The sequence below is a fragment of the Scleropages formosus genome, chromosome 24 (genome assembly GCF_900964775.1).
Source record: "Scleropages formosus chromosome 24, fSclFor1.1, whole genome shotgun sequence".
NCBI classification, from domain to species: Eukaryota; Metazoa; Chordata; class Actinopteri; order Osteoglossiformes; family Osteoglossidae; genus Scleropages; species Scleropages formosus.
Window position 1 is genome coordinate 14,872,533 of NC_041829.1, and position 26,325 is coordinate 14,898,857.

Sequence of the window (26,325 nt, forward strand, 5' to 3'; positions counted from 1 at the left end):
TCACCCTCTCACAATCACACTCAAGCCATTTTTCAGGATGCAGGAAGGCAAGCAGCATCTGACTGAAGAGACTCAATGCATTATTAATAATATTTGCATTATTATCATCGCAGCTTTCCTTTCAAAGACTGGAGCCATCTGGTTTACATAACATCTCCCTGGCAATGGAGTCACCAAGGATATTGGTTCGACTGACGAGATAAGGAGGTCTCTGCTGCTTATGCACAAGCATTGCCAGCTGTAGTCTGCACTCTGTAGCTGCGCACTTTCCCTGGTCGCTTACTCTCCTTCCCTCCACCCATCTCTCTATCCATCCCCCTCTTCCCTCTCACTCGCTCGCACTCGCCCCTGCATCCCTCCTCTCCATATCAGTCTCATCCCCCCTCCCCTACAGACAGATACACACACACACACACTCTTACGTGCAGGGACTGCAGCGGCACAACGGGGGCATTCCGCTCGCTCGCTCGCTGCGGGTGAGTGTTTATCGGAAGCTCCACGCAACCATCGGACCAGTGCCTGCGTAGGTGGAAGGGAAGGGAAGCCTGAATCTTGCTGGGGCTCAGAGGGATCTCTCGCTCCCTACTGCTGGAGCCACTGATGAGCAACAACTCCTGTAACTGCTGCTTCTCTGGCCGCTGCCATGGTAGAGCCTCCTTTCGCTGTGATCCCTCCAAACCACTAACGGAAGGGAGATGCGCTGCCCAAAAAGGGATTCTTCGGCACCTCATACCTCACATTACTGATCGGCTTTACCAGGTGAGTAAGCTTTGATTCTGGCTTTTTGGTACGGACACTGCTCTACAGTGGGCTTGGGTTTAATAGCTCCAGTGCTGGATTCCTGCTATGCTACTAGCCTTCAAACTGTACTTAAAACTGTACCATCGATAAGAGTTGCTCTCATAAATTACAGGAAATAATTCCATTGCTGCTGCCTTGCAAACTAGAGGCTCAGGGGACAGTCACTGTTCAGGCACGGGAGGAATTATTAGACATCAATCGGCATCCCCTGCATACCTTCTGAAATGTTGATTTACAGCTGGAGCAGTGAAATAGTGAAGTTTCATGGGGGAATAGGAGAGTAAAAAGTTAAAATACATCAAAAATAAGGTGGGAATGCATGTCAAAGTGAGTCAGAACACACTCCAGACATGTGATGTTACCCACTTGTACAAGTGTGCCAGTTCCATTAGTGTATATTCCAAACACCCAGCATTCTGCTGTAGATTTTCAAAAAACTAAAGTGATGCTGCATTTCCTTTCTTGTACTCAAGTGTGCGAGGTCGAATGAGACCATGTTTGAAGTCGGACTTCTTTGAAGCAGTTTGCGTCACTAGTGCTGGGGAGGGAAGCAGTCAATGAACAAATTAAAAGGCTGACAGAAAAACATATAAGGAGTCATCTCATGCGTTCAACTGTCTCACGCAGATATCTGAGCCTTGACTACAAAGCAAGCATGACTAGTGACATGTGTGATGCTGACTCTTAACACCAGCACTTTAGGGAAAAGCCCAAAGGAGAGAAACCCACAGCCACCCCCAGCAGAACCTCAAGAGTGAGAGCTTTTCCCCACAGTGATGCCAACCCCAATCCCCACATATACCTCAGTGATTAAGGGAAAGCGTGTCTCACAATCCTCTGCTGCTGAGCCAAAGGGGAGAACAGCTCTTCCTCCTGCGTGGATGCTGAGATCGTTCTAGCCGCAGCCCTACACACTGGACTGGAAGTAGCTGTTCTCTTCTGTAATTGGCACTCAGGAATGCAAAACCACACACTGTACTGATCCACTATGTCACCCAGCTAGTCCAAAGAGTCTAAGAGACAGTCTATGTTGCGGCTTCCAAAAAATGGTGGAAAAAGCCAGGTATGTACAATAATATTGTCACAAATTAGAGAATGAATGGTAGAAGGTGGTTGGGGGCGATATCGCACAAGCCATTAAAAAATTGTAGAAAAACAGTACTACCCAGTAGAAAGTTTAAACACAGAACTTTGCAGATAGAGAAATGTTGCCGGAGGAGGCCAAATTGCCTTTGATAAAGCAATGCTTTTTACAACAAATGCACATTCACCAGCTCATATTAGAAGCTTATGAAACCTATGAAAGCATGAACTCCTTTTGTACTGTATTAATTTTATTTTGGTGGTGACAAGATGCTCCCTTTGACCAGGTAACGATATTAATCACAGACTGCCCAGCTCACTGGCATACCCATTCTGTCACCAGTGACCAAACACCTCATGACTACTCTCTGGCCTCAGTGGGAGATCCACTCGAAGGGGGGGGGGGCCCTTTAAACTGCACAGTACATGCTGTTACCTGGTGTCATCCACTCAGAAGCCTTTGTACGCTCACTTTTACTAGGCCCTAAGCATTCTGCAGTAGAGAGCAAATATGCATGTGGAGATATGGCTGCAGGCCAAGTCAGAAGACAAGTCAGTCCAAAATGTACTGCCTTAGTGCACAAGGTGATCCAAAGATCCTCCGACCAATGATAACCTGCTCTCCAGGTACCAGCATAGGTTTGTGCCTCTCAGTGTGCTGACATCGTGATGCATTGCGCATAATGCCTGACTTTGCTCTGGCGGAACAGTTGAGAAAATGGAGTCCTGCTGCATGTATTAAAAAAGAAAAAAAATCTCACTCAGCAGGGTTTGTCTCATTACTGACCATCTTTGAAAACACTTGGACCTAAGAAGCCTTATGTCAGAGGCCCCAGACCTCGAGGGTGGACGTGTCTATCCTGTGACTAATCTGCTTCCCCAAGGGTCATTTACACATGACTCAAAGACGGCTTGTGAAGCAAAATATGTTTTCTTAAAAAAAGAAAAGTCATATGTAGCACTTCCAGGAATACACCAGGTACAATGTGGTCAATAAATTATACTGTGACAATACTGCATGCCACCAGAACATTTACATTAGTCAGACAGCCAGTAACAACAATATTACAATAAATATTTTAACTGTGCTTTCACAGGAAAATGCAGTAACAACGCAGTCCTTGGAAAGGCAGACTCTACAATGCAAACAAACCTAAATTAAGAATTCAAAAAAGGATAATTGATAAAAAAGATGATTTAAAAATGACAGCTTTAAAAACAGGAAAAATTGACAGTTGAATCATAGGAATCTCTCTGTGAAATGAATAAAAACAAAAAAGACAGACTGGTTTGTAGGTCATAGTTTATTATGGCAACTTCTAATTTGTCGATAAGACAACACCTTCCCTTAGCTCTCCCAAGCACTCTGAGAGACAGGAAGGCTTTTGATGGGCTCTGCGCTGCGTCATGCAGCAAGTAATAAAACCAGGAATATGTATGAACATGCAGTAGGGGGTTAGGGAATCGTACACACACTCGATGTGTCATTAAAATGGACAACTGTGTTGTCATGCGTCAGAACCTACAAAGCCCTATTGGTTCAAAGTCGCTCACCCAAGCAGCATCAACGCACTTTTTCTTTAAAGCATTCATGGACGACACAGAATTTAAAAACCTGCATCACTCTTTTTAACTAAGCCACAGTTCATTGTTGGGGCCCTCTGGCAAGCAAGGCCAACAGGGTTAAGTACACCTCACTTCCGCACAGCCTTCTGTCATCAGCTGGATTTTTGGAACCTGAATGATGCTGCTAGTCGATGAGCAGCTGTCTATTCTATTAGAGTTGTAACCAGAGACAAAGTTTTGTGAACTATTCCAGAAAGCTGAGTTTGTGTAGAAGTGTGTTTTTTATAAATAGGTCTTTTCCACCATACTGGTCCTCAGCGTGGTTGTGTATAATACAACTTAAATACAACTTTGCACTGCTTTCAAAATGCAAACACAGAGCAGCAGTGGCAGCAATGACCTGCTTTTGAGTGACAATTACTAGAAACATAATCCTCTAAAATCCTTTCACATATACTGTACATGTCAAATAGTCCTCTTGCATCATATGTGTGTCACTACGTGAAGAAGTGCTGACTGTGCTCATTACCGCACTCACACTCACACAGTGCCAGTTTTTACTGGAGTTTTTTCTGCTTGTTCAAGTCAGAGATGAGCTGCAGAAGTCATTTAAGCCAGACATTCTAACAGTTCGGGTCTACAACCCAAGAGAGCTTAACCTTTCTCTTCCTGATTGTGGCTACAATGCATTTTCTCTCACATTTACATTTAATCATTTGGCAGATGCTTCTCTTGAAAGCAATGTACTTCTCAGAGAACAATGCAAAAACTGCAATATGCAGAAGGAAGCAGGAGATGTGTGTGTTACTAAAATGAATGCATAACTGAGAAAAAAACCATTAAATAGAATGAGTTCTTCAAAAACTGCTGGATGCCCTGTATGGGGCAGTCACACAACTCTACAGACAGGCTGAGATGATTAACAAGGCTATGCCTTTCTCCAAAAACCCTAGAAAGAAATCTTATGAGCATAATCAAAGGTTAAGTGTTCGGTACGCAGCATCATCTTGTTGCAATCAAATTTAATTTTACATCTTGAATTTACAAGACAGTCTCCATGACATTTTTTTTTTTTTTTTATTAAATTCGTTCTCCCTCAAAATGTATTGGAATTTTACAGTAAGACAAAAGTGTCTCTTTAATTTGTCCATATGTATACGTGCATTTGTGTGTATGGAACAAACTGCATCCTCTGCCGAAGTACATAAGGAGATTTAAGAGGATTACTACTGCAATTTCTGAGGCAATGCATTATTTATAATCCCATGGATCACTAAGGCCAAATCATGAGAGAAGAACTTCTGGTTATTAGCAGTCATCGAAGGGGCTCTCGAGTGCATGGGGGGGTAGAGAGGGGTGGCGGTGTCTTTGATCCAGTGACAGGATCCCCTGTAGGCTCGGGGGTGGGGCCTTTAACATTCATATAGCGGAGCATGTTTCCTATTTTGAAAACTCGTTTTCCTGACCTCACTTGAGCACCGAATTGGCTCAACTGACTCAATCTCACATGCGGCTGTTGGAGGAAGTGACCAACGTCTTCAAATGGTCCACAGATCCACCATTCAGTCTTGTTATACAATACATGCACAGTACTGGTGCTGCAATGCTGAAACCCAAGAGAATACAGAAACAGGTCTTACAGCAAGACAATAAGTACAACTACACTCCAGGAATGTCCTGCCCTGCCCAGTAGTATACCGTTATATCCAGATAGCGAAACATGATAATCAGTGTCTAACTGTTTTAACTTCCTATCTGCACTTTAGATTTTACTGGTATAAGAACAGGGAAGACCTTAAAGACTCTGCCCTGCATGACCGTCATTGAACAGGCCGGACTTAGAATATCCCCCGGAGGGCATACGTGCTTCAGGATGTTGTGTCTGGTTTTTCTTGCAACGCAACATTGAACGGACTGAGAAAAGGACACGATAGGCTTCAAAGTTCTGTGACCTGGTTTCTCAAGCCTTCATAGTAGTAGATTAAAAGGTTATGCCCAAAAACATCCCATACACTGGCCGGAGTCTGGAGTTAAACAGCTCTGCCTTAGAGGACTTCAAGAGGGAGGGGCATGGGCCAAAAGAAGCAGAAAACAGATCAACTGTATTGTTCTTTAAAATACTTTGGAAAACCACTGTTGTAATGCACTTCTGTGGGGCAAGATCACTTTGAAACAGTCTCTTGGCAAGTGAAGACTGTCAAATGCGAATCAACACATATTCATTCCAACAAACCCAAATATGATGCAAACACCAAAAGCCACAACTGATCAGCTACCCAATACCTGCTTTTGCAGTTGGAATACAGGCCTGTTTTCTGCCCTTGGGCAACTTCATTTACTGTTGCAAAGAAAGTAACCAGATCCCTTGCCCCCCATTCTGCAGGTCATGATCACTGGGAAAAACCGGGAAGGAGTTGGGTAAAAGGAGGGTGTTGTACCTATGAATTTCAAGGGTGATCAAAGAACTTTATCTCAGTCTTGATCAGGAATAAACTTAAATGAGAAAGATTATCACACACTAGGTGGCTAAAAAAAATCCAGTCATCACCTCAATATTTGATATTCCAGAGAATCACTTTAATCTAGATCTGATTTTTCATACAGACGGCGCAGAATGTAGAAGAGTGGTTACAGACATGAACCTAAAACCTGAAGGAAGTCATTCCAGTCCCATCTGATGGTATTGTCGTTTTGGCCCGAGAAAGGAATTTATCCTAAATTGCTCCAGTAAAACACCCAGCTGAATAAAAAGGTCAAATGCTATAAGCTGCTTGCATAAAAGGCTCAGCTAAGCAAAGTATTATTAATGGATCTGTTAATTATACTTTATATCTGAGCAATGAAAATATTTACCGTTGTATTTGTTACGGCTCAACATTTGTGAATCTACTGAAACAGTGAAAGTTCTGTTCTGTTTGTTTGAAGCTGAGGTTTGTGAAGTTTTAAAAAAGAAAAAACGGAATCACAAGGCAAATAACTTTCTAGAAGCAGCCCAGTCTCACAAGAAATAAATTTCTCTTCTTTGCCAATTGAGGGATACTTTATCCAGTAGACTTCATACACTCCTTTCAAAAAGGCTGTGAAGGCAATCTGCAATACAGGTACATAGGCTCAGTACAACAACAAGAGGATCTGCACAGTTCCTTGGGGAGGGCAAGTTGGCAAGATGCAATCAAATCCCCTCCCAAGAGGAAACCAATCTCCTTTACACCTTGAGGGATCATATGAACCTGTACATTCTTTCCTGTGGAAACTTTTCTTTTTACATTATGGCTAATGCAGGGTATTTCTCAGGGGCAGGGTAGCGGATTAGGGATGCTTCACACTCCCAGTGGGAAATGTTGGGAGGGTCTCTCTTCCAGCTGGGTGGATGAGAATAGGCCCCCTTCAGTCATACTGGAGATTGCCTCACTGAGTCTGTCACTCAGAGAGGGGCCCACCTTGATACAAGAAGCAGCACTATAGCCCCATTTAAAATCAAATACAGATAATGCAGTGCCTGGAAGTACAATCATCAACAAAGGGGACAAAATTCTTTCTAGAGATGTGAAAATAAAGCATGCACAGTGTATGTATATTAATATAAAGTCATGAAAAAAGGGGGGGGGGAACGAATTCATTGCAGCAAGGCCCGAAAAAGAAAATTACTGTACTGTGATCACTAAATGGAACTTCCCAGGTTTCCTTCATGGACAGAATTTTCACTTTTATTTTGACCACACACAACAAGCTATATTGCACTGGCACAACATGATTGTGTGGATAGCTATAACTTCTGCTTTTTGCTGACATTTTGTGTGTGTGTGTGTGTGTGTGTGTGTGTGTGTGTGTGTGTGTGTGTGTGTGTGTGTTTTTCACAGCAAATATTGACATAGAAGAAAAGGTTCCTACAATCAGAAAGAAAAGAAGTGAATCAGTACTAAGACCATAACCATGAGACTGTTGTAGTAACTGCTTCAAGCTCAAGGAAAAGAGTATGATTTGATTAAGAAAAAAAAAATCTGAGTCTTGTTGCTAAGATACCAAGAACTCCAAATGCATTCCAACTGGGGGAACCAAATATATATGCAACTGAACTGGTTTTGTTAATCTGGGCTGTTTTGTTACTCTATTATGACACTAATGTGCTAATAATTGGCATTATGACAACGTTGTAACTGTCCAAGTTCCTTAATTATCTGACAGTTTCATCTAAATTCACAAATACTCAGTTAAGCAAATATAAAACACTTGTCAGAAATTGAGTTAAGTATCCTCTCTCTTTCACTGTCCAAGAGATTTAGTTATTCTGGATTCAAATATTGGAACCATCAGATCAAGCAACAATTATAATCTCTGCAGACCGGACTGGATGAAAGAAAAGATTTTTGAATCACTGAGGTTTGCCATATGTCATTTCAGGATTACATCTTGACTGTACAACGGGTGAAAGCAGGAAAAGCAATAACATTTAAGTGCACTGGCCAATATCAAAGCATCAAATTGTAGACAGCTGATAGAGTCATTAAGGAACTACTGTGACCAAAAGGTTGGCAGTCCACTAAAAGTAAATTTGTTCTAAGTTTAAGTCATCCTTCAATAAAAAATGCTATTCCTGTAAAGCAGAAAAGTGTATAATTACAAGGTCTGTAATGTATCTGAGATCTGGAGTATGGGGAAGTACATGCTAATACTAATACTAAACTAATACACATTCACTCTTCCACCCCCAAAAAAAGAAAAAAAAAATCATTCTTGCATCTTGGAACAGTATATAGCAGATCATACTTACCCACCCTCTTGTTACTATGTCCCTCTTACTCAGGCATGCAAATGCACACAAACACGAGTGCTCACACACACTACATGCACATGCAGACTATACTCATGAAATGGATGAGCACAAGACTGCCTGACAATATACTACTTGCTTTTTAACACTTTACTCAACATAAGAGGTTAAAAACAACCAAACGAGACCAAAGCCCAGTTTATACTGAATAACTACAGAACTGTATCAAACTATGTGACTTCAAGCCTTCTTGAACATGTTTAAATACTAAAACAATAAAAGCATAAAAATGACAAAAATGCCTGTAGCACTAGTACAGTTCTGCCATTTTACAGAGAAAAGACTGCAGCAGAACAAACACTAAATACTGTATTAAACATTTCCAATCCATTGCACTGCAGTGTCTCCTGGGGCTTCTTGGCATGACTAAGCAAGCAATTATTTCTGAGGGGCATAAACCAGCTTCATCGACTTGCCTCTTGTCATTCAGAGTCACTGAAACCAGCCCCGCAGTCAACCCAGAATGCCAATCCCCATAATGAAGGTGAACAGTGGGCAGGCAGTGCTGGACAGCATCTTGATTCCTGCCAAAAGTTACCAAACTGGTGCGGTTTTATAGGATGCTAGTGGCACCGAGAACGGCACATTATGTTTCATAGGGACCCTGACATGGAGCTAAACAAGACCTTTGTCTTTTGTGCCATAAGGGTAGAAGGAAATGATTGTTTAAAAGAAACTGTACTCTGCACTGAGGCACAATAGCCGCCCTGCGGACTGTGAGTACAGGCGTAGGTTCAAACTGAGCTCAGTCTATGGGGAGTTTGCTTGTTCACTCCGTGTTTGCTGTGTACTCTGGAATAGTCTTCGGACCAGTGCAACCCTCCACTGGGTGAATGGTTATTGATAATGACTTACTTTTCTGCACTTCAATAGGAATATTTCTTATTTATCAATAGCACAGTGCTGTATCTGAGGTTTTTGGAATAAGGTATCCTTTCAAGCTCGAAAAAAAATTATCCCAATTTGCTATAATTGTAAATTCAATGACACTCCACTATCAATATCACAAATTTATACTGACAGGATTAACATTAAGTGAGTGAAATTGCATAATGACGTTAGGACAGCCTGGCATTTTGTGTTTTATGACAGATAAGGAAAAAACTGTGTGACTGCTTGTGTGATTACAAGTAGCAAACAAAAGAGCATGAATGACAGCATGATGTTCTGACCTCGCCCGACACAAACACCGTTTTATTTCCTGCTTTCAGGAACCATGGTGAGCAGAGAGGGTGGAAAATGCGTGCTCACCAACTCTGAGTCTGACTCAGAGGTGGCGGCACTGCCGGCGGCAGCCCTGGAAGCCAAGTGCTCCCTGGAGCCCGGGCGGCAAGTGAGGAAACGGAACAAGGCCCTGCAGGTCCGCTTCAAGGACATCTGTGAGGCCCAGAACGAGCAGCGTGAGACCACTGGGGAGAAGTGCAGGCCTGCTCCCTCCAAGGGAGTCTACCGGAAGTATATGACGGTGCCGGCAAGGCGCTCAATCCCAAATGTCACCAGAAGTACAGGCGTGCAGACATCACCAGACCTGCGCAAGCGCTACCAGACCTTCCCCTTCGAGCGCAAGAAGGGGCACACCATAAAGCACGTGGTGGCTGTAGAGAGCTTTAAGGTGCACAACAATGGTTTTGTGCTCGAGGGGTTGGGGGCTGGGGCAGCTACACCAGAGGGCCTGGAGGATTCCACTCAGAGTGGGGCAAAAGCCATGGAGAAAACACAAGCAATGCTCCACACTACCCAATGTGTGGCCACGGTGGAGCGGCACCCTGGAGGGAACTGCCTAGACGACTCTGTGTTGGTCAGCTTCTCTCGCACAAGCCCCTGCACCCCCAACATCTCCAACTGCAGTGTGGACGCTGAATTCCAGATTTGTAGCGTCAGAGACAGGCAAGGAGACGGCCTGTCTTCGGAAGAGGTAAACTCCACCACAACTGCCAGCCGTCGACTGTCAAACTTTGAGGAGACCCCTAGCAGAGCCCTGCAGGACATAGGCTCAGGGGTTTCGGGGCCTATTGCCTGGAACTCCCTGACACAGGTGGAGTGCCTGGAGAGCCCATCGGCCCGGAGCAAAAGGAAGAAAACCCTGCACCTGAACGGCCTGCAGTCGCGGGGGCAGTGCCAAGCCAGGCAGCCTGTGGAGGGGCCCGTCTGCCCCGGTGATCCCACCGCCACATCCACCACAGCAGCAGTGCCGACCCACGGCAGCCAAGCCTGCCAGCAAATTGTGCCCATGGCTCAGGAAGGGGACCTCAAAGCACAGCTACAGGTGATGGAGAACCTGATCAGCTCCAGTCAGGAAACCATCAAAGTTCTGCTGGGAGTCATCCAGGAGCTGGAAAAGGGAGAGGCTCACCGGGAAGGGTGAGTGTTGCATCTCTGTACTTCATTACACCAGTTATCGCTGCTGTCCTCTACCTCCATACCACACATTATCATCGATACTTGCAGAACAACTCAAATTCATACTGCTGTGTTCCCTGATCAGCTAGCTCTTCTGGTTATGGCTTTACTTATCTTTCTTTAGCATTCCGTTTTAAAGTTAAACCACCAAATTAAAGAAGGGATTGTATTCACCTACTGAAAAACTAAAGTCATAATTGTTACATTGGTATTGTATATATTTACCAGAAAACAGGAGATCAAAAACAAACATGATATGAAATCAGCGATCGAATGTTGTATCATCTGATCACACAAACACTGTCAAACAGGCTTGAGAGCAGGAGTTCTTCCATTATTTCTTAAATGGTATAACTATCTGATAATTATACATACTTTATACTATATTGAGAGATCAGAACACACTCCACATCTGTTCACCTTTCTGTCTAAGGAACCCAAACGAAAAGAATAGTCTGTGCTGCACTTCCTTTTTGACCAACCCAAACAAGACAATTTGGGTTGTGGGGGAGTAATTTCCAAAAATGCAAACAAAAGGTCAGAGTGACTATTGTTCAGAATCTGCCAGCATCCTCCCTCTCCCTCCAGCTGAGGAAGTCATGACAGACTGCCAACCAGTGTGAAATAATGACACTATCCGCCAATAACTCACAGTAATTCATACAATTCGGCTGCAAGGAAAAGGACATCTCATACTCCATGAGGGAGAATAAATTACAACTGCTATGGAGACATGCTATACATAACTTAAAATAAGAAAGCTGCAGTAATACAGTACTAGCTATATCCGCAATGGATAAATGCTAAACATGAAGAAATAAATGTGCCTCAGTTAGTCATCACACAAATCCAGTACTGCAGCAATTCCCGTCATTCAGTTTTATAACCACCCTGCTCACGTTGTCAATTGTTCCAAATTGAGACCAACTGTAGGATCAGTATTTATATAAAAAGTTTTCAACAAATAAGCAAACTGTGCAGTTCAGATCTGGTAAATGGAATTGTGGAATACTGACTCAACATAATAAGTAAACATATAAAGATGATTTCTTTAATTCATTCATTACCAGTAATTCATGGTCTAAAACCTACCCTGAAAACATAGATGACACACCAATTTACTACACTACATTAATGTGGATATAAATAAATACTCAAAAAAAAAAAAAAAAAAAAAAAAAAAAAAACAACCCTGAAAATGCCCTGAAAAAAAATTTCCTGAAAAATACCTCTGGAGGAAAACCTATTTCCAAGTCTTGTCAAAATTAAACATCACAAAGAAACAAGGAACTCCTCTTCACACAAATAGGCCTCTTCTCCCATTATCCCAAAGTCCTGTTTGTGAAAGCTGCCCAAATCTCCACCCAGATTAAAACAAGTAAAATCTAAAACAATCTCCAGAACTGGACCTTGACCAAGGCTTTCAGGTCAAAGCCCTTGGTCCTGAAATCTTGAACAGAGTCACAGTTCCTGATGCTCTGGTAGAGGTGAGCAGATGGAATGCTGGAAGACTGCAGGGTTCAGGATAAAATTTTGCTGTTGAACCCCTAAATGCATCTAAAACCACAATGACCTACTTCACAAAAAGAGATGCTGGCTGATTTCTTGATTTCCAACCAGCAGCCTATTCAACATATGCAGGGAAAGTAATGATGCATTCATTTCTGAGAGTTCTACAAAGCAATGACCATTTCCTTTTTTCTTTAAAAATGAACATGTAGACTTCATATTTGCTTGCATAATGCTTTAATCTCCTTATCAGAAAATCATATAATTTGAGAAGGTGCAAATCAGAAAAATGTCCATAATCAAACTGCACTCAGTCCATAGCTAGACTCATTTATCTTTGCGCATGTGAGGCAAGAGGGCTGATATCTGTTGCACTCTCAGCTCGCAAAAGGTAACACATCTCACGTGTTTGAACACCATCAATACAATTAGAACGTAGTTGTGAAAAATTAACAAAAACGGGACTTCTCGGAAATTATCACCACCGACACAGTAGTCAGCAGTCCAGGGAGGGAGGTTAGGCGGCAGATCGTGTTGCACAGAACTACATTACAGGCTGTGCTCGAACCCATCCCTGCCTCCTCATCTATTCCCTTGAAAGAGGTTTGCATGCAGAAGTGGCCTTCAGACTGACACATGCTGCCTGCGAGGCCCACCACAGAGCACAGCAGTTATTTAATAGAATTTTCCCTGACAAAAAATACAGCTCTTTAGGCTGGAAGTCTCTTGAAAAATTTAAATTTAAAGTGTTTTTAATACCCCCCTTTTTGGTGACTGCAGGTTTTTATTTCAAAGATTCAGAATCTGAACATCCCATTTCATTACATCCTTTGCAGAAATACTAATGCTTGTGTCAACACAGCATATTAATTCTTTGTGAAAATATTCCAGCTTCAAAGCTTCACAAATGTTTACAGGAAGAGAGAATAATTGTAACTATTATATTTCCAATTGCACTCTGCAACTCGATATGATTTCGCCTGTCTACATACAGACGTGACAGTACAATGTACTACGGCATTCTATCATCGGAACTATTCACAATTGTTAGCACAGCTCACATCAAATCCTCTTCAACCTGTCAGTAACTCTGCCACATCCTTTTGTTGATGATTAAACTGATATGCTTCTGACTTCCTCCGTACATAGAGTTTAAACACAGGAGAGGGAAAAGAAAGAAAAAAAATAATCACAAGTCAAAATGGTTCAGCTCCCAGGAATTCCTCAAACACATTTATGTTTGTGAAAAGGTTCATTCAAATTCTGATAACTGTCAAAGGCTCCCTTCCCACTTCATACTAGGAAAAATTAAATCAACAGAAAACGCAAGGAACAGGGACATTTCAAAGACTGCAAACCAAATGAATCAACCACAACTTAAGTCTCATGATGCCACAGCAGGCACTGATTGGTGGAGAGAACTGGGTTTTAAAACAAATAGATTTTTTTTTTTTTTGCAAACCCAGTTTGTAGAATAACACAATGACAGTTTTATACAGTGTGACATTACAAGTTATTCTAATTTTCCACATCCTTTGTAGTATTACATTCAATACTTGTGTGTGTGTCTGTTCAGTGTATCATTCTGATTGTTGTTTCTTTTGATGTTAGGCATTCTGGGGTAGACATGTTGACAAGGGCACTATAAAAATGAATCAAATACATTTTGTGCTAGGAAATACTTCAACTGTCCTGCTGCTTAAGGATAAAAATATTCACAACTGAGACCAATGGCTCATCTGGAGCGTCGCCTTCCAAAGGGACCATCATTCTCAAGCTGCAGCAATAGTGACAGCTCAAGGGCTCTGTGTCCTGAAACAGGCCAAAAGAAGGTTATGGCACACACTGGCACAACTATCAACTATGGCAGAGAAAAGCAACAGAATGACCTATGTGACAAGGTCCAGCACTGAACTACAGCCCTCCACCTCTACCAATAAAGGTTATAAAAATAAATAAATAAAAAAATAAAAAAATAAATAAATAAATAAAAACATTTTTAAATAATCTGTGTATTTCACACATCAGTAAGTGTCAGGCTCCTCCAATGTCTCTATCAGCACAAACAGCTTTATTGTAGATCCTAATTCTCACATCAAAATCATTTATTTAGAGGGGGGGGGAAATCAATTTTACATTTGCAAGGCTCTAAAAGCCTGCTGCAAATTATATCAGGTGATGAGGGAAAAATGGGTCATTTTTTTCCCCACAGCTTTTTATTTTCAGAGACATTCCAAACTTTGTAAGTTTAACTAGTCATGCAAATACAGTTTTATTTTCTCCAGTAAAAGCATAATGGAGACAGTGAGGGTGCAATCGGAGGAGGCGACACCCCCGACCCCTACTGTTTATCAAGTTATCGATTCACATGTCAAGAGCTGCTGCAGATCAGGTCATCTGTCACTTGCTGCAATGTCAGGGGTCACTGCACACAGAGCCGTGTCCATCCGGCAGTGCAAGGCAGCAGGCAGTGACATGCACCGTTCTGAAGCCATTCCTTTTCAGCAGCCTCACACACACAGTCTCCTCAAAACAAAGGGCAACAATAAGAACTTTGATGCTGGCCAAGACACCAAAAATAGTGGTAGTTGGGGGAGAGACGGCTGGGTTGGAGTTTTACCTGTAAGCGGGTGTGCTAAGGAAGAGTGTGGCCCAGGTCTTGGCTAGAGATAAGGGCAGAGTAACACCACATGTTGGAAGGGGGTAGGGGTGGGGGGGCAGGACCACACCCATGTCGTCTCCACTCCAGTACAACTCCCTGCACCTGCTGACGTAAGCCTTTTGCTCAGATTGCTTATGCACGACAGGCTTTGATCCTATCCCCCCACTCACAGATCCTTAAATCATGTGCGCTAGATGGAGGGCAGAGCACAGCAACCTACTAGGGACTCTTCCTGTTCTGCAAATGGCCAGGCTCCCTGCTGCTGCAAACATAAAGCCCCTCATCCTTTCTAATTTCATAAAAGATAGTACAATAAAGAGCTGTAAGCACACTGGCAGCCATTTTTTAAGCATGTAATTTAGCTGCTGTTTGTTTCCTCCCCCACTCGGCACTAGGGATATGTCAAATGACCCTTCGATTGATGTGTAATCCACAAGAGGCTCTCTCCATGCTGCCTAGTCATTATGTATGAAGGCAATTTAAAAAGGCCACTGCGACCTCATTACTTTTGTTTTTATTGATCTGTTTGGGGACAAATCCCCACATAACCTTGTCTTCGGCTTGTCTTGAAATGCCTCTGTGGTGGGTGCAACATGTACTATGCACAAGATGCAAACAGGAGGCCAAAATGAGCATATGTAAAGACAACAGAGGTTATAGCGTTTGAACTAAAAGAGATTAAAGGTCTCTTCCTTGAAAAGCAATTAAAGAACTCATCTGAATAACTCTTCAAGTCTTTGGCTTTAAAATTCCCTAAACATACGGTTTCCAATGAAAAAAGTTAAAGACAAGTTCAAATTACAGTCACCTTACAATTTGTCTGACACTCAAAATCTGTGCCAAAGTCAAGCCAAATAATTACATAAGGTCAGAAATATGTAACCTGTTCAGGTGCATGATTTCATTCAAAAAAGTTTACAGCTTTTAATTATAAGGGCAATCCATTCAGCGACCACCTGACACTCAGTAATAAAGTGTACGTCCCCAGGATACCCCAGAAGCTATGTGATCAGAGAACAGTACAGATTGTCATCGTTTATGACAAGGCATAAAGTATTTTCTTAGATGCAGAATGTACAGCTTACAGCTGTTAAAAGCGCATCTTTCAAATTCTCCTTTCCCACTAGTAAGGCTTCTCAAGTAGGCAGAATAACACAATAAACTTTCCCAAACAAAAATTAAATCAGATTTTACAATAAACTGTTTGAAAAGATTAATATAAACTACTAACTAAAAAAGCCACTTTTAAAGATCAGGTGTCGAAGGAAAATGCATCTCACAAGTTTCGGAATGCAAGGCAAGGTGTCAATGAATTTAAAAAAAAAAAAAAAAAAAAAAAACACAAGGAACAAACATTACTAATAACACATCATGCATCCGCGAGAAAAAAAAACAAAAAATACACACCAAGACTTCGGTGATCATTCCCCAGGAATTCATTTATCAGAGCATTCTGGAATGTGCTCAATTTGGGTATCCGATCCAAAGCTGGCACAGCTTCCACTGAAGGACATGTGCCTGCAAATCTTCAATAACCCACATGGGGGGTAACAGTGATTATCCTCACAGCGGGTTTCAAACCCACGAGATGACAAAGTGAGGCTGCATTTGTTGTGTGTTAACTGGAAGACAAGATGCGGAAAGGTGGAGGATGTTAGCCAGAGAAGGGGCACCCTAATATGGCCTGTAATTATTCACCATGCTCTTACCTTTGCAGCCTCTCCTACCGGACCGGACAGGACACAGCTAACTGCGACACATGTCGAAACAGCGCGTGCATTATTTACAGGTTGGTTTGCTTTATCTCTTCTTTTTACTACCGCTACACACCTTGCCGGGTGCTGTCCTTTCACCTTGGGGTTGGTTGCTGAGCGACAGACAAGAGGCAGACCCCCTGGGGGGGTGCACTCTGCTGGATTGTTAGTGGCTTGAAGATGTTGGGGACTGAACCTGCACGGCATGGCAGCAGCAGTTGAGGAAAAAATGAGACATAACCGTGAGCTTTAGTTTCAACTAATAAAGAGATCACTCGAGTTCCCAGCTAGGGATCATGTGGTTACTTCAATAGGGATGCAATGGAGAGCAGTTCTCAAGATTCTGAGGGATACTCAGTCTTACTCTGTGCTTCCGGAAACACGCAAGAGTATTTGCACTTGTAACAAGCACATAAAAAAAATTAAAAAAAAAAAAAAAACCCCCAACGCTGCCAGAATTACAGCATGAGACAGAAGGTGACTGACACATGAACACTATCAAGGTGGACACAGGCTGTCAAACAGCGCTAAATGGATAATGCTCCTCCAGAGTTTTGGGCGAGGTTGTCAGAGAAAATCACACAGCTCCTGCAATCAGCAGTCACTGAGGGAGAAGTGAACAGGAGCCAGAGGACTAAAAGATCACGAAGTCGTCATTCAAAACCACGGGAAACAGGAGAAATGGTAATTCAGACATGGGAATTTCCCCAAGATTATTCATCGACCTCATTACTGTAATGCATAGCTCTACTCATCATGTGGCTATGCTTGTGATCTGGATATATAAGTGAGGTTTCTAGACACCCATTCCCACCTGCAACTAAAGGGTAATTAAAAATATGGGTCAGTCAATAATTAAATGAGTTCCAGAGGTCTCTCTACCTTGGGTCCATGTGTGCAGTTCTGAGGAGAACTGAAAGCTTCAGCAATCAAGACCCCCAAAAACATGTGCTTAGAGCTTCCCTGCGGAAACACACATGGTTCAAACACTATCCCCCAGCAGACCCAGGTGGGTGACTACTGCACTGACAGGCATGCCATCTTATCATTAAGATGTCAGAATTAAGTACAGAAGCAGGCTAATTACTGCTTTAAAAAGCTTCATCTAGAAAGTGTTGAAAGCCAGTTTTCTCCTTTAACCCAAAAGTAACTTAACAGATTAGAATAGATTTCATTCACTTTGAAGTCAAAACCATGTAGATAACTTTTTTGCAAAGGAAAAACAAAGACACGGATGTTCTCACAGAAGACCATAAATGAGAAAAGGTAAAAAGAACAGAATATAAAAAGAACAGACTATAGCACAAAAACACCAAGAAGCCCCCCCAGGCTGCAGTACAGACATACTGCACAGTGCAACGGAGTCTGCATGAAGCAGAAATTTTAATACAATATTACCTGCCCCCACCCAAAAGGCCCTCCAAATAGGAGCCTCAGTCAGACCTGAACACAGAAGGTGGGTGGGAGGTGGCCTTTTCCTCCGTTCACATGTGGAGAACACGTGGCTGAGCTGCATTCCAGTGTGACAAACGAGTGGATGTTCAATTCTCATCCCCATTTCACACATGCTGTCACAAGACAAAATGGATATATTTAGACTTTCCATCTCTTGCCTTCACGGTTCTAATATTGGAGAAGTGGGGAGCCACTGAATAGACAGAACCCTGTAAGCTTTAACTGTGTCTGCAGAGTGGGATATTTGTCAGTATGAATTTACATCACTGAAATTATATTATTTAGTTGCTCAGACTTAAACACTTATAATACACTTACACTTCAGACTCCCATTGCACCTTGCAGGACATTTGTGCAATTTTTTCCAAAATAATCATTTTAAATTTAAATTTTAAATCACCAGGTTTAACTTACTAAGATGCTGATAGTGACTTCAGTTTCTTACCAATCCAAAAACTACAGTGCTTACAATGTTATTTCTGTCATCAGAAGGGAATTTCACTGAGGAAATTCAGGTTAAACACTAAATTGAAGGGACAGCAGGGCCACTCTGGGGAGAAATAAAACCCAATGACACATAAGGCAGTAACTGAATGATTGTTCCTTGTCATGTACGAAACTGGCTTTGTAAGAGGACAAAACATTTTGTCATCGCTGACGTCTGCGGTGAGATATTTCAAACTACCCTACAGGCAAATCATTTTATAGCACTTCACATGCTGAAAGATAGTATCTCTGTGAAAAGGACCAAGGGATTAAACTGTTTGTGTCTGATTTAAGGACAAACATAAATATCAGCAAACGTTTTGCAAAAATGTAATGATGGAAGCAGGACTTTATTTTTCGGTGTTTAACTGTGCTGTGTAAAACAAAAAGAATCAATTACAACACCTAGATCTATTCTCGCGGGCAAGAAAAAGTACTAAATCAGTAATATCCCTAAAAAGACCATCCCCCAGCTAATTAGGTATAAAACCAAATATCCCCAGGGGGGTGCAATGGTGCAGCGGATTTGGCCGGGGCCTGCTCTGTGGTGGGTCTGGGGTTCGAGTCCTGCTTCGGATGCCTTGCGGCGGACTGCCGTCCTGTCCGAGGTGCGTCCCCACCCCTTCAGCTTTGCACCCTGTGTTGCTGGGTTAGGCTCTGGCTCTCCGCGAGCCCGTTCGGGACAAGCAGCTGTAGACACCGTGCACCAAATATCCCATAATAATGAAAGCCAGTGGAATATGGCTTCCTGTACACCACCAGAGATAACAAGCATGAGAAACCTTCAGCCTAGATTGGCAGATGACAACAGAGTAGGGAGAGTGGGGGCAACTGAGACGCTGCAATTAGTTGCGTCTCTACTACAATAGCGCCCTGTCTGAATGTATCCACATATGAACATACTGTATATTAATGAGAAACACTGCCGGAAACACCCACTCAGACACCAACACCTTGACTCTCACCTACAAGTACATAATGCAATATCCCTGGTAAGCGGGGGGAATGACATTTAAATTATTGATGCAATTCTCCTCTCATCTTCCCACTGTGATATAGAATCTGGGAACGCAGATTCAATGCAGCGCGTAAAGACCGTTGAGGCATGAAAGCGGATTTAAAAGTGTTCAAATTTATTTTGAGGGCACTGCTTCAAGCTGAAATCCTTCTGGAGGCTTTGTTGAACAGCAAACACTCCATAATTGAATTCCCATAGTGCACCAATGTCCGTTAATGCTTTGATCAAGAGAGAAGATATATCCAAGAGACTGGACTTTAGAATGTAGCTTTCTTGCGACTCTGTCGCAATTTTCCAAGCAAGTCTACAGTGAAGTCCAAACATTTTACATATTGTCTTATAGCTCCTATTTGCATCTGCTCAGAATGGTGATAATTCGATGTGCAAATGCGTGATTAATGCAACGGAACAACGTATCACACAGAGGCCTCTGCTGTGACTGAGGGGTTTTCAAGACCTGTGGAAAAAGTGGCTAACAGCAGCACAATAAAATATGTCTATTCCCTTGTTAAATTGCAAATTTAGAGGAAGCAGCAGTGAATACATAAAAAGAGACATTATATAGCAATGGGCAAGTGGCTGGAGAGTTAATAGATATTCAAATTCTTTTGTGTGGAATATAACTGCAAAAAGACACTATGGCCTGAAGCTTATGGAACTCAGAGGAATGCAAAAGAGTGGTCCTTACACCTTACACACAGTTTTTGGGAGTGAGCTTTGCATAGTGAAAAATACTTGTTGATATGGATATGAAGTTAGTGCTTCTTGGGATAGTATCAGTCGAGAGGAATGGTGAGGATGAAGCCAGTGTAAAGATAAGGTTACGGAGCTCTCGGGAGAAGCCTTGGGAAGCATGTTTGGAGCACAAAGGGAGTGTTATTACTACAGCCGGGTCCTGAGGCTGTTGAGAAGATCCACTCTGGGAACTCCACGCTCGTGATGAGTTGCAACAGCTCTGTCACAAGACGCAGCAGGCCCCGCGGTGTCTCTTTCACAAAGGGGCACCGATAAGCTGGTGAAGCAGAGAATAATGAATCCTTCATTAAAGAGCTTTTACATATTTTCAAAGACAAGACAGCTAACTTTCCAGTGTCCTTTTCTTAATGAGGTAGTGCTGTAAATTGGTTTTGCGATGCTATGTATATCTCAAGCTTTCAGCTCCCTAGGTGAAAGGTTTAGCAACTATTTTTGATAGTGTCAAACAGGAATGAATGCCATTCCTGGTAGAGTCACCCACTTCTTATACATTTACATTTATTCATTTAGCAGACGCTTTTGTCCAAAGCGATGTACATCTCAGAAAAAGTACAATTTATGCATTACATTAAGAGAAACATACATACATACATGCACACATACTATATACATATATCAAAGACAGCTTTCCAAAAACTACAATCACGTCTCTATGACACTTACAATGATGACCACAAATTATGCATATTTCCACAGACGGAAAACATCTTAGTGTCCTACAATTTAAAAAGGTATTTCTAAAGGTGTTAAAGATGCTAGCAAGAGTTTACAACATTACTTAAGACCCCAAATTATTTGAGAGACAGAAAAGAACATCTAAATTTCCACTAAAGCCTTTTGAAGAACTACTTCAACAGCCAAAATAAAAGCCATCCAATGATAAGATCCTGAAAAATTCTTTTGTGAATTTGAGATAAAAATTTTGAGCGTCAATGCTGGGATTGTGTGACAAGGTAACCTCTAAAGGAAATTCAACAAATCCTCTTGAGTTTAATCTCACCTCAATTCCATAACCATAACACCAAGAAAAGCCCCTTAGAAAAAGCCACTGATAAGGACAGAATAGTCTTTTACCACCTGATAAGTTTCCAGAAAAATCTTTTTTTTCAGATGAATTCTCATAAATCAAAGTAGTAATTATCAGATTCAATGGTATTTTTTTGTGTGTTCCTGAGTGCCAAAACTAACACCCATTTACACTAAAATATCAAATATGTACCATTGAAATGGACACATTACTGGTAAGGGTGATAACACAACAGAAGTAAAATTCACTACAGAAGACTGCATGGTGAATGGTCTGGATGGAACAGTGGTGCAGCAGTGTATCAAAGTGCCTGGGCTGTGCAACAGTGTGGACTGGATCCCTGTCAGGAGTCTGCATGTTCTCCCCATGTTTCCTCTAGTTGGTTTTAGGTGAATATCTTCAGTCTAAATTGAATGTAGTGAGTCTATCTAGGTGTGTTTTACATCGCTCTTGTGCATAGGTGGATGCACTATATCTAAAACTAAAATTCCTTGGGTAAAGGTGACAGCTAAATACTAGATAATAATCGTATGTCGCTTTAGAGGAAAGTGTGGGCTAAATGAATGAATGTAAATGTCTTATGCGACTCAGCTGTCGAGAAGCACACAAAATCCAAATTTGGTCCTCATACATGCAAAGAAATCACATGAAACTTCCTGTAAAATGGAATTTTTATAATTCAAATGAGTTTCTCAGTGTGTGGATGTAGACAAAGGCTTTTCAGCACATTGCATGCCATTCACAGGAGGCCCAAACGAACAGGATATAATGTCAACGGCCCACTGTACCAGAGGAGTGGTTGTTCACATCAACATGTTTGCTAAACAACCTACATCCAATTTGTATCAGACCGAACACACACGCCAGCTTATCGTTTAAGATTTCTCAGTTTTCTCCTCGTGTTCTTTCTCAGCCACCAATAACTCTGTCTACAGCAAGACAAAACTGATTACTCAATAATTGCATGCTTCTGTAGTGATTAATTTCTTAATAGCTGCCTACACTATTCTGTGCCTCTTTCCAGATACTTGACACTGAGCAGGAAAGTGCTGAGGGGTCTTATTCAACACTGAATAGGCACAGATTACCTATTAGTCCAAGTCAAAAAGTATGCTTTGCAAGGCATAAATCTGCTTCTCACGGTTAAAAGAAAAAATAATAATCAAACCAGCGCTGATCTGTTTGCAAAGTGTTTGTGTATTTTTCTGACTACTGCTAAAAGTAACAACTCCTGCCTTACCACTAACTTGTCCCATTTCCAAGAGTGTGTGCATTTACATGAACAAGTGCACTTAGAAATGCAGCACTGGTGACAAATACTGCTTTTCAACAGTTATGCTGAAGCTTAACACGTGCCTTTGCTTTTCTGTATGTTAAGAAGAGAAATGAAGTACTTCAAGAAAAGTTTTACATTTGAAACATACTCCAAGGAGTCCCCTCACGTATTTTTAAGGTCAACCCTATGGGCACGGTAGCAAAAATATAATGTGTCACTTCCAACAAAGTCTCTCAGACATTATTGGACATTTGACATGTGCAGACATTTTTTTTAAACCTAGCATACATCTTCCACTTGACAGTTCATTTTTTTGTTTGGCCTTCATATCCTATTGTGTTCCTGGCCTAGTGTTACTGATATTTCACAAGTGACCAGAAGTGAAAGCATTTGCAGAGATGCTAATGAAACACATAACAACAAGATAGCTGCAGCTATGTGTACTGTGTGTGATCAACCAGCATCCCAAAGTATCTCTGTCTCAGAGGGGTGACAAAAGCAAAACCTGGCACAGAAAAACTTTTTCCTAGTCCACACAAAGAGGAAGAAAAATGGTGCTCAGGGTGAGCAAACTGTAGAATTCCTGTAAATATCCAGAATTTTCTTGGTGGTTTCAGTTGGAAATCTGTCAGCTTCAGATGAATGCTGCCGTGATCCTCATGTAGTTACAGTCCTGTAATAAGACCCTGTGACATTGATGTTCTACATAATAACCTAACATCTGATTAGCATTATAAAGTAACATTACAAACCATTAACTAAATATTGATGAAACAGCAAAAATTTGGGTTCATAGAAAATCTGGATCTTTCGAGGGGGGTACTCATGTTCCAACTCTTCCAAATCTTACTACAATAATTAATGCAATGGTTAATTCTGTCACAAAGCACAACTCTAAAGGAAATTTGTAGCGTTTCAGTTCAGGATGCATCGATAAAGAGGATCGATGCCTGTGTTAAAGCGCTCTGTGTCACTGTGTGACAAGAGTGCTCTATAAAAATAAACTGAATTGAATCAAGAGGATGATTTATCACAAATCTGCCAAAACTTTTTTTGGCGCTACCACCAAAAGGGGTGTAATAGAAAAGCCCCAGCATTTCTGAAAAGGTCAGTCATCTAATTTCCATCATTAAAGGTTCAGCACAGTGACCAGACACATTTAACCCTCAACAAAAACACTGCTTAATAATCTGTCAAAAAATATGACTAATAGCCCATACAGATCCGTATAAGTGTGTTCTGCCAGCAAGAAAAAAAATGTTTGGTCATCAAATGTTGTACCTGGGAAAATTAAACTAAATATTGATATAAAACATTTTTAATTGGCTCATAATGCAAAAAAAAGAAAGAAAAACGGCTTTTAAAATTTAAAAAAATTTTCAGAATTATACTTGAAGGGTTGCATTCTATAATAATCTTTTTAATAATCAGAGCCATCTGACAGCATAGTGATTACAGCAGCTGCCTTTGGACCCAAAGGTTGTAGGTTCAAATCTCATCTCAATCTATAGAACCCTTTAGGAAGAAACCTGCCCTAAAATTTCTCCAGTGAAATTACCCAGCTGTATAAACGGGTAAATAATTGTAGGTAGCTTAAAAGTGTAACCTAAATAAATAATCTAATAACCAAGACATTTTTCAAAGACAAGTTTTTTTTTGGACTCTGCTAATGCTTGATTTTGCCTTGACTGAAGCATTTGGACATTATTTTTAGCCTCAGCTGTTTATGTTTCTAAATATGAATATTTTTATTGCATGATGATGATACTGTACAACAAACCAGAAAAATTAGGTGAACTAAAGACAGAACCCAGACAGTCAACATGATTAATGGTAGAGGTTCTGACTCTGATGAACTCTTAACCATGGCCCTGTGTCTTGCAGTGTGGAGCTAGACTTCAAGCAGCAGGAGGACAAGCTGCTACCCCTCATGAGGAAGCTGTGTCCAATGGAGGATCCCCAATTCCCATCGCTGCCTTATTCCCAGGAAGCCTTCACATCAACCCCAAAACGGAAGTCCAAAACAGAGTCTAAGAAGCATGCCCGCTGGAAACTCTGGTTTCTATAGGAAATGTCAAACTGGTTCCTCTTTGCCCCCCTCTCACAGACAAGAATCTTAAAGCCAACAGGCAAATTTATACACTCTATCGAATGTCCCAGTTAGCACTCCTTCTGGATATCAAAACTTACAGCTGGCCATTGTCCACACTTGAAAATGAGCCAACAACAGAAGATTCATATTTTTTCCTTTGCTGAAAAGGATTCTGAACAAAATCACAAGGAACAGGGAAGAAATTAGCTATACCTATATATTTCTGGAAGAACAAGGTAAGAAGAACTGGATTTATCAATCTTTTTTTCAAAATCTGCATTATTCACAAGTTAAAATGCTTCAGTCCATTTTTTTAAACAAACAAGCTGGGGCTTAAATTTTTCGGGCTGAAACTTCCCCTTTGCGCTGGGAATCTTGCTGGAATTACAAAGGAGAATATTACTCTCAACAAAACCTGGTGAACTGCATAATGACATAGATGGCAAAGCACAATTTATTTTATACTATGTTCAGGATGCACTAAAAGTACACCGGTATTTTAATGTGCAAGCTGAGATGCGATCAGTGCACGCATTACAATGATCAGTGCACTAATTATATTAAGAGCTATATCTGCATTTATGTAAAATGGAAGAAAGAATTGCTCGAGATCTCTTCTATTACTCCTAGTGAGCCAAATTAATACTTTTTCCTCTAGAATTACTTTGGACTGAAAGAAAGTGAAAACCATGTGGAAACTGGAATCTACTACTTTGGGGAAAAAAGAAGTCTCCATATGCTCTTGAATTGCTGTTTCTGGCCAACTGGAGGAATTAATAAAAGGCAGTTATTTTTCTATAAATACTTGTAAAGGTAGGAATCTCAAGGTGATTTTTTAGATGACATATCAAGTCTCACTTAAGAGTTTATTAGTTTATCAGAAGTGAGATGTATCAATAATTTATAAACTGTACAGTATTTTGGTAAAAATGACTCAATACATCACTACGGAAACACTGAATACGGTAGTATGCATACTACAACAGTGTTTTGAGCCATTTCTTTTAAAGTGGATATGAAGGTTTAATATAAGAACATGCACTGTCACGCAAACTAACTCACATAGACATAAGAAAGTGCACAGACTAAAACAAACAACTTTTATACCAAGCCCTGGGGGCTGAACCCACACTTCAGCCACCAATGACTAAAAGTGAAGTCAGACGTGATGGTATTATTTAAGAAATCTATGACAAGAACTCAAACAAATCTAAGAAACCCAATAAAAGGGAAAATTCAATTCTTTTACATATTTATTTAGATTTCTGTTCATTTTTGTGCTCGCTAGGAACCAGGTAAATTCATAATAAGATGTATTGGATACTACATACATGACACCTTGTCTTCAACCCAAGAACTCAGCATTAGCAGTAAGGAAATAAACAACTGTCCCAATGCCCATTAAAAGGCAAAAAGCAAAGTGTACACACAGTAGCCCAACAAATCTGTTTTATTTATTAGAAGAAAATTAATATTTCCTTTTTTTTTTTTTTTTAACAATTATACATTTAACATTTCTTTGCAATTAGTCAACATCTAGTAGAGGATACTGTCCCAGAAACTAATGAAGCCCAAAACACAGCCTAAAAGGATTCCTCTGCTAAACTGT

General features: G+C 41.1%; 2 protein-coding genes across 3 annotated transcripts in view; one reads left to right on the forward strand and one right to left on the reverse strand.

Annotated features, from left to right (window-relative positions):
* dock1 (dedicator of cytokinesis 1) overlaps positions 1-26,325 on the reverse strand; it is a 178,365-nt gene that overhangs the window by 81,533 nt on the left and 70,507 nt on the right. The gene's annotated exons all lie outside the window — the stretch shown is intronic.
* On the forward strand, positions 639-24,914 carry insyn2a (inhibitory synaptic factor 2A). Its single transcript, XM_018761114.1, has 4 exons — positions 639-759; positions 9,493-10,642; positions 16,570-16,641; positions 24,509-24,914. Exons 2-4 carry the CDS (start codon positions 9,498-9,500, stop codon positions 24,690-24,692), a joined length of 1,401 nt encoding a protein of 466 aa, XP_018616630.1. The 5' UTR covers positions 639-759; positions 9,493-9,497; the 3' UTR covers positions 24,693-24,914.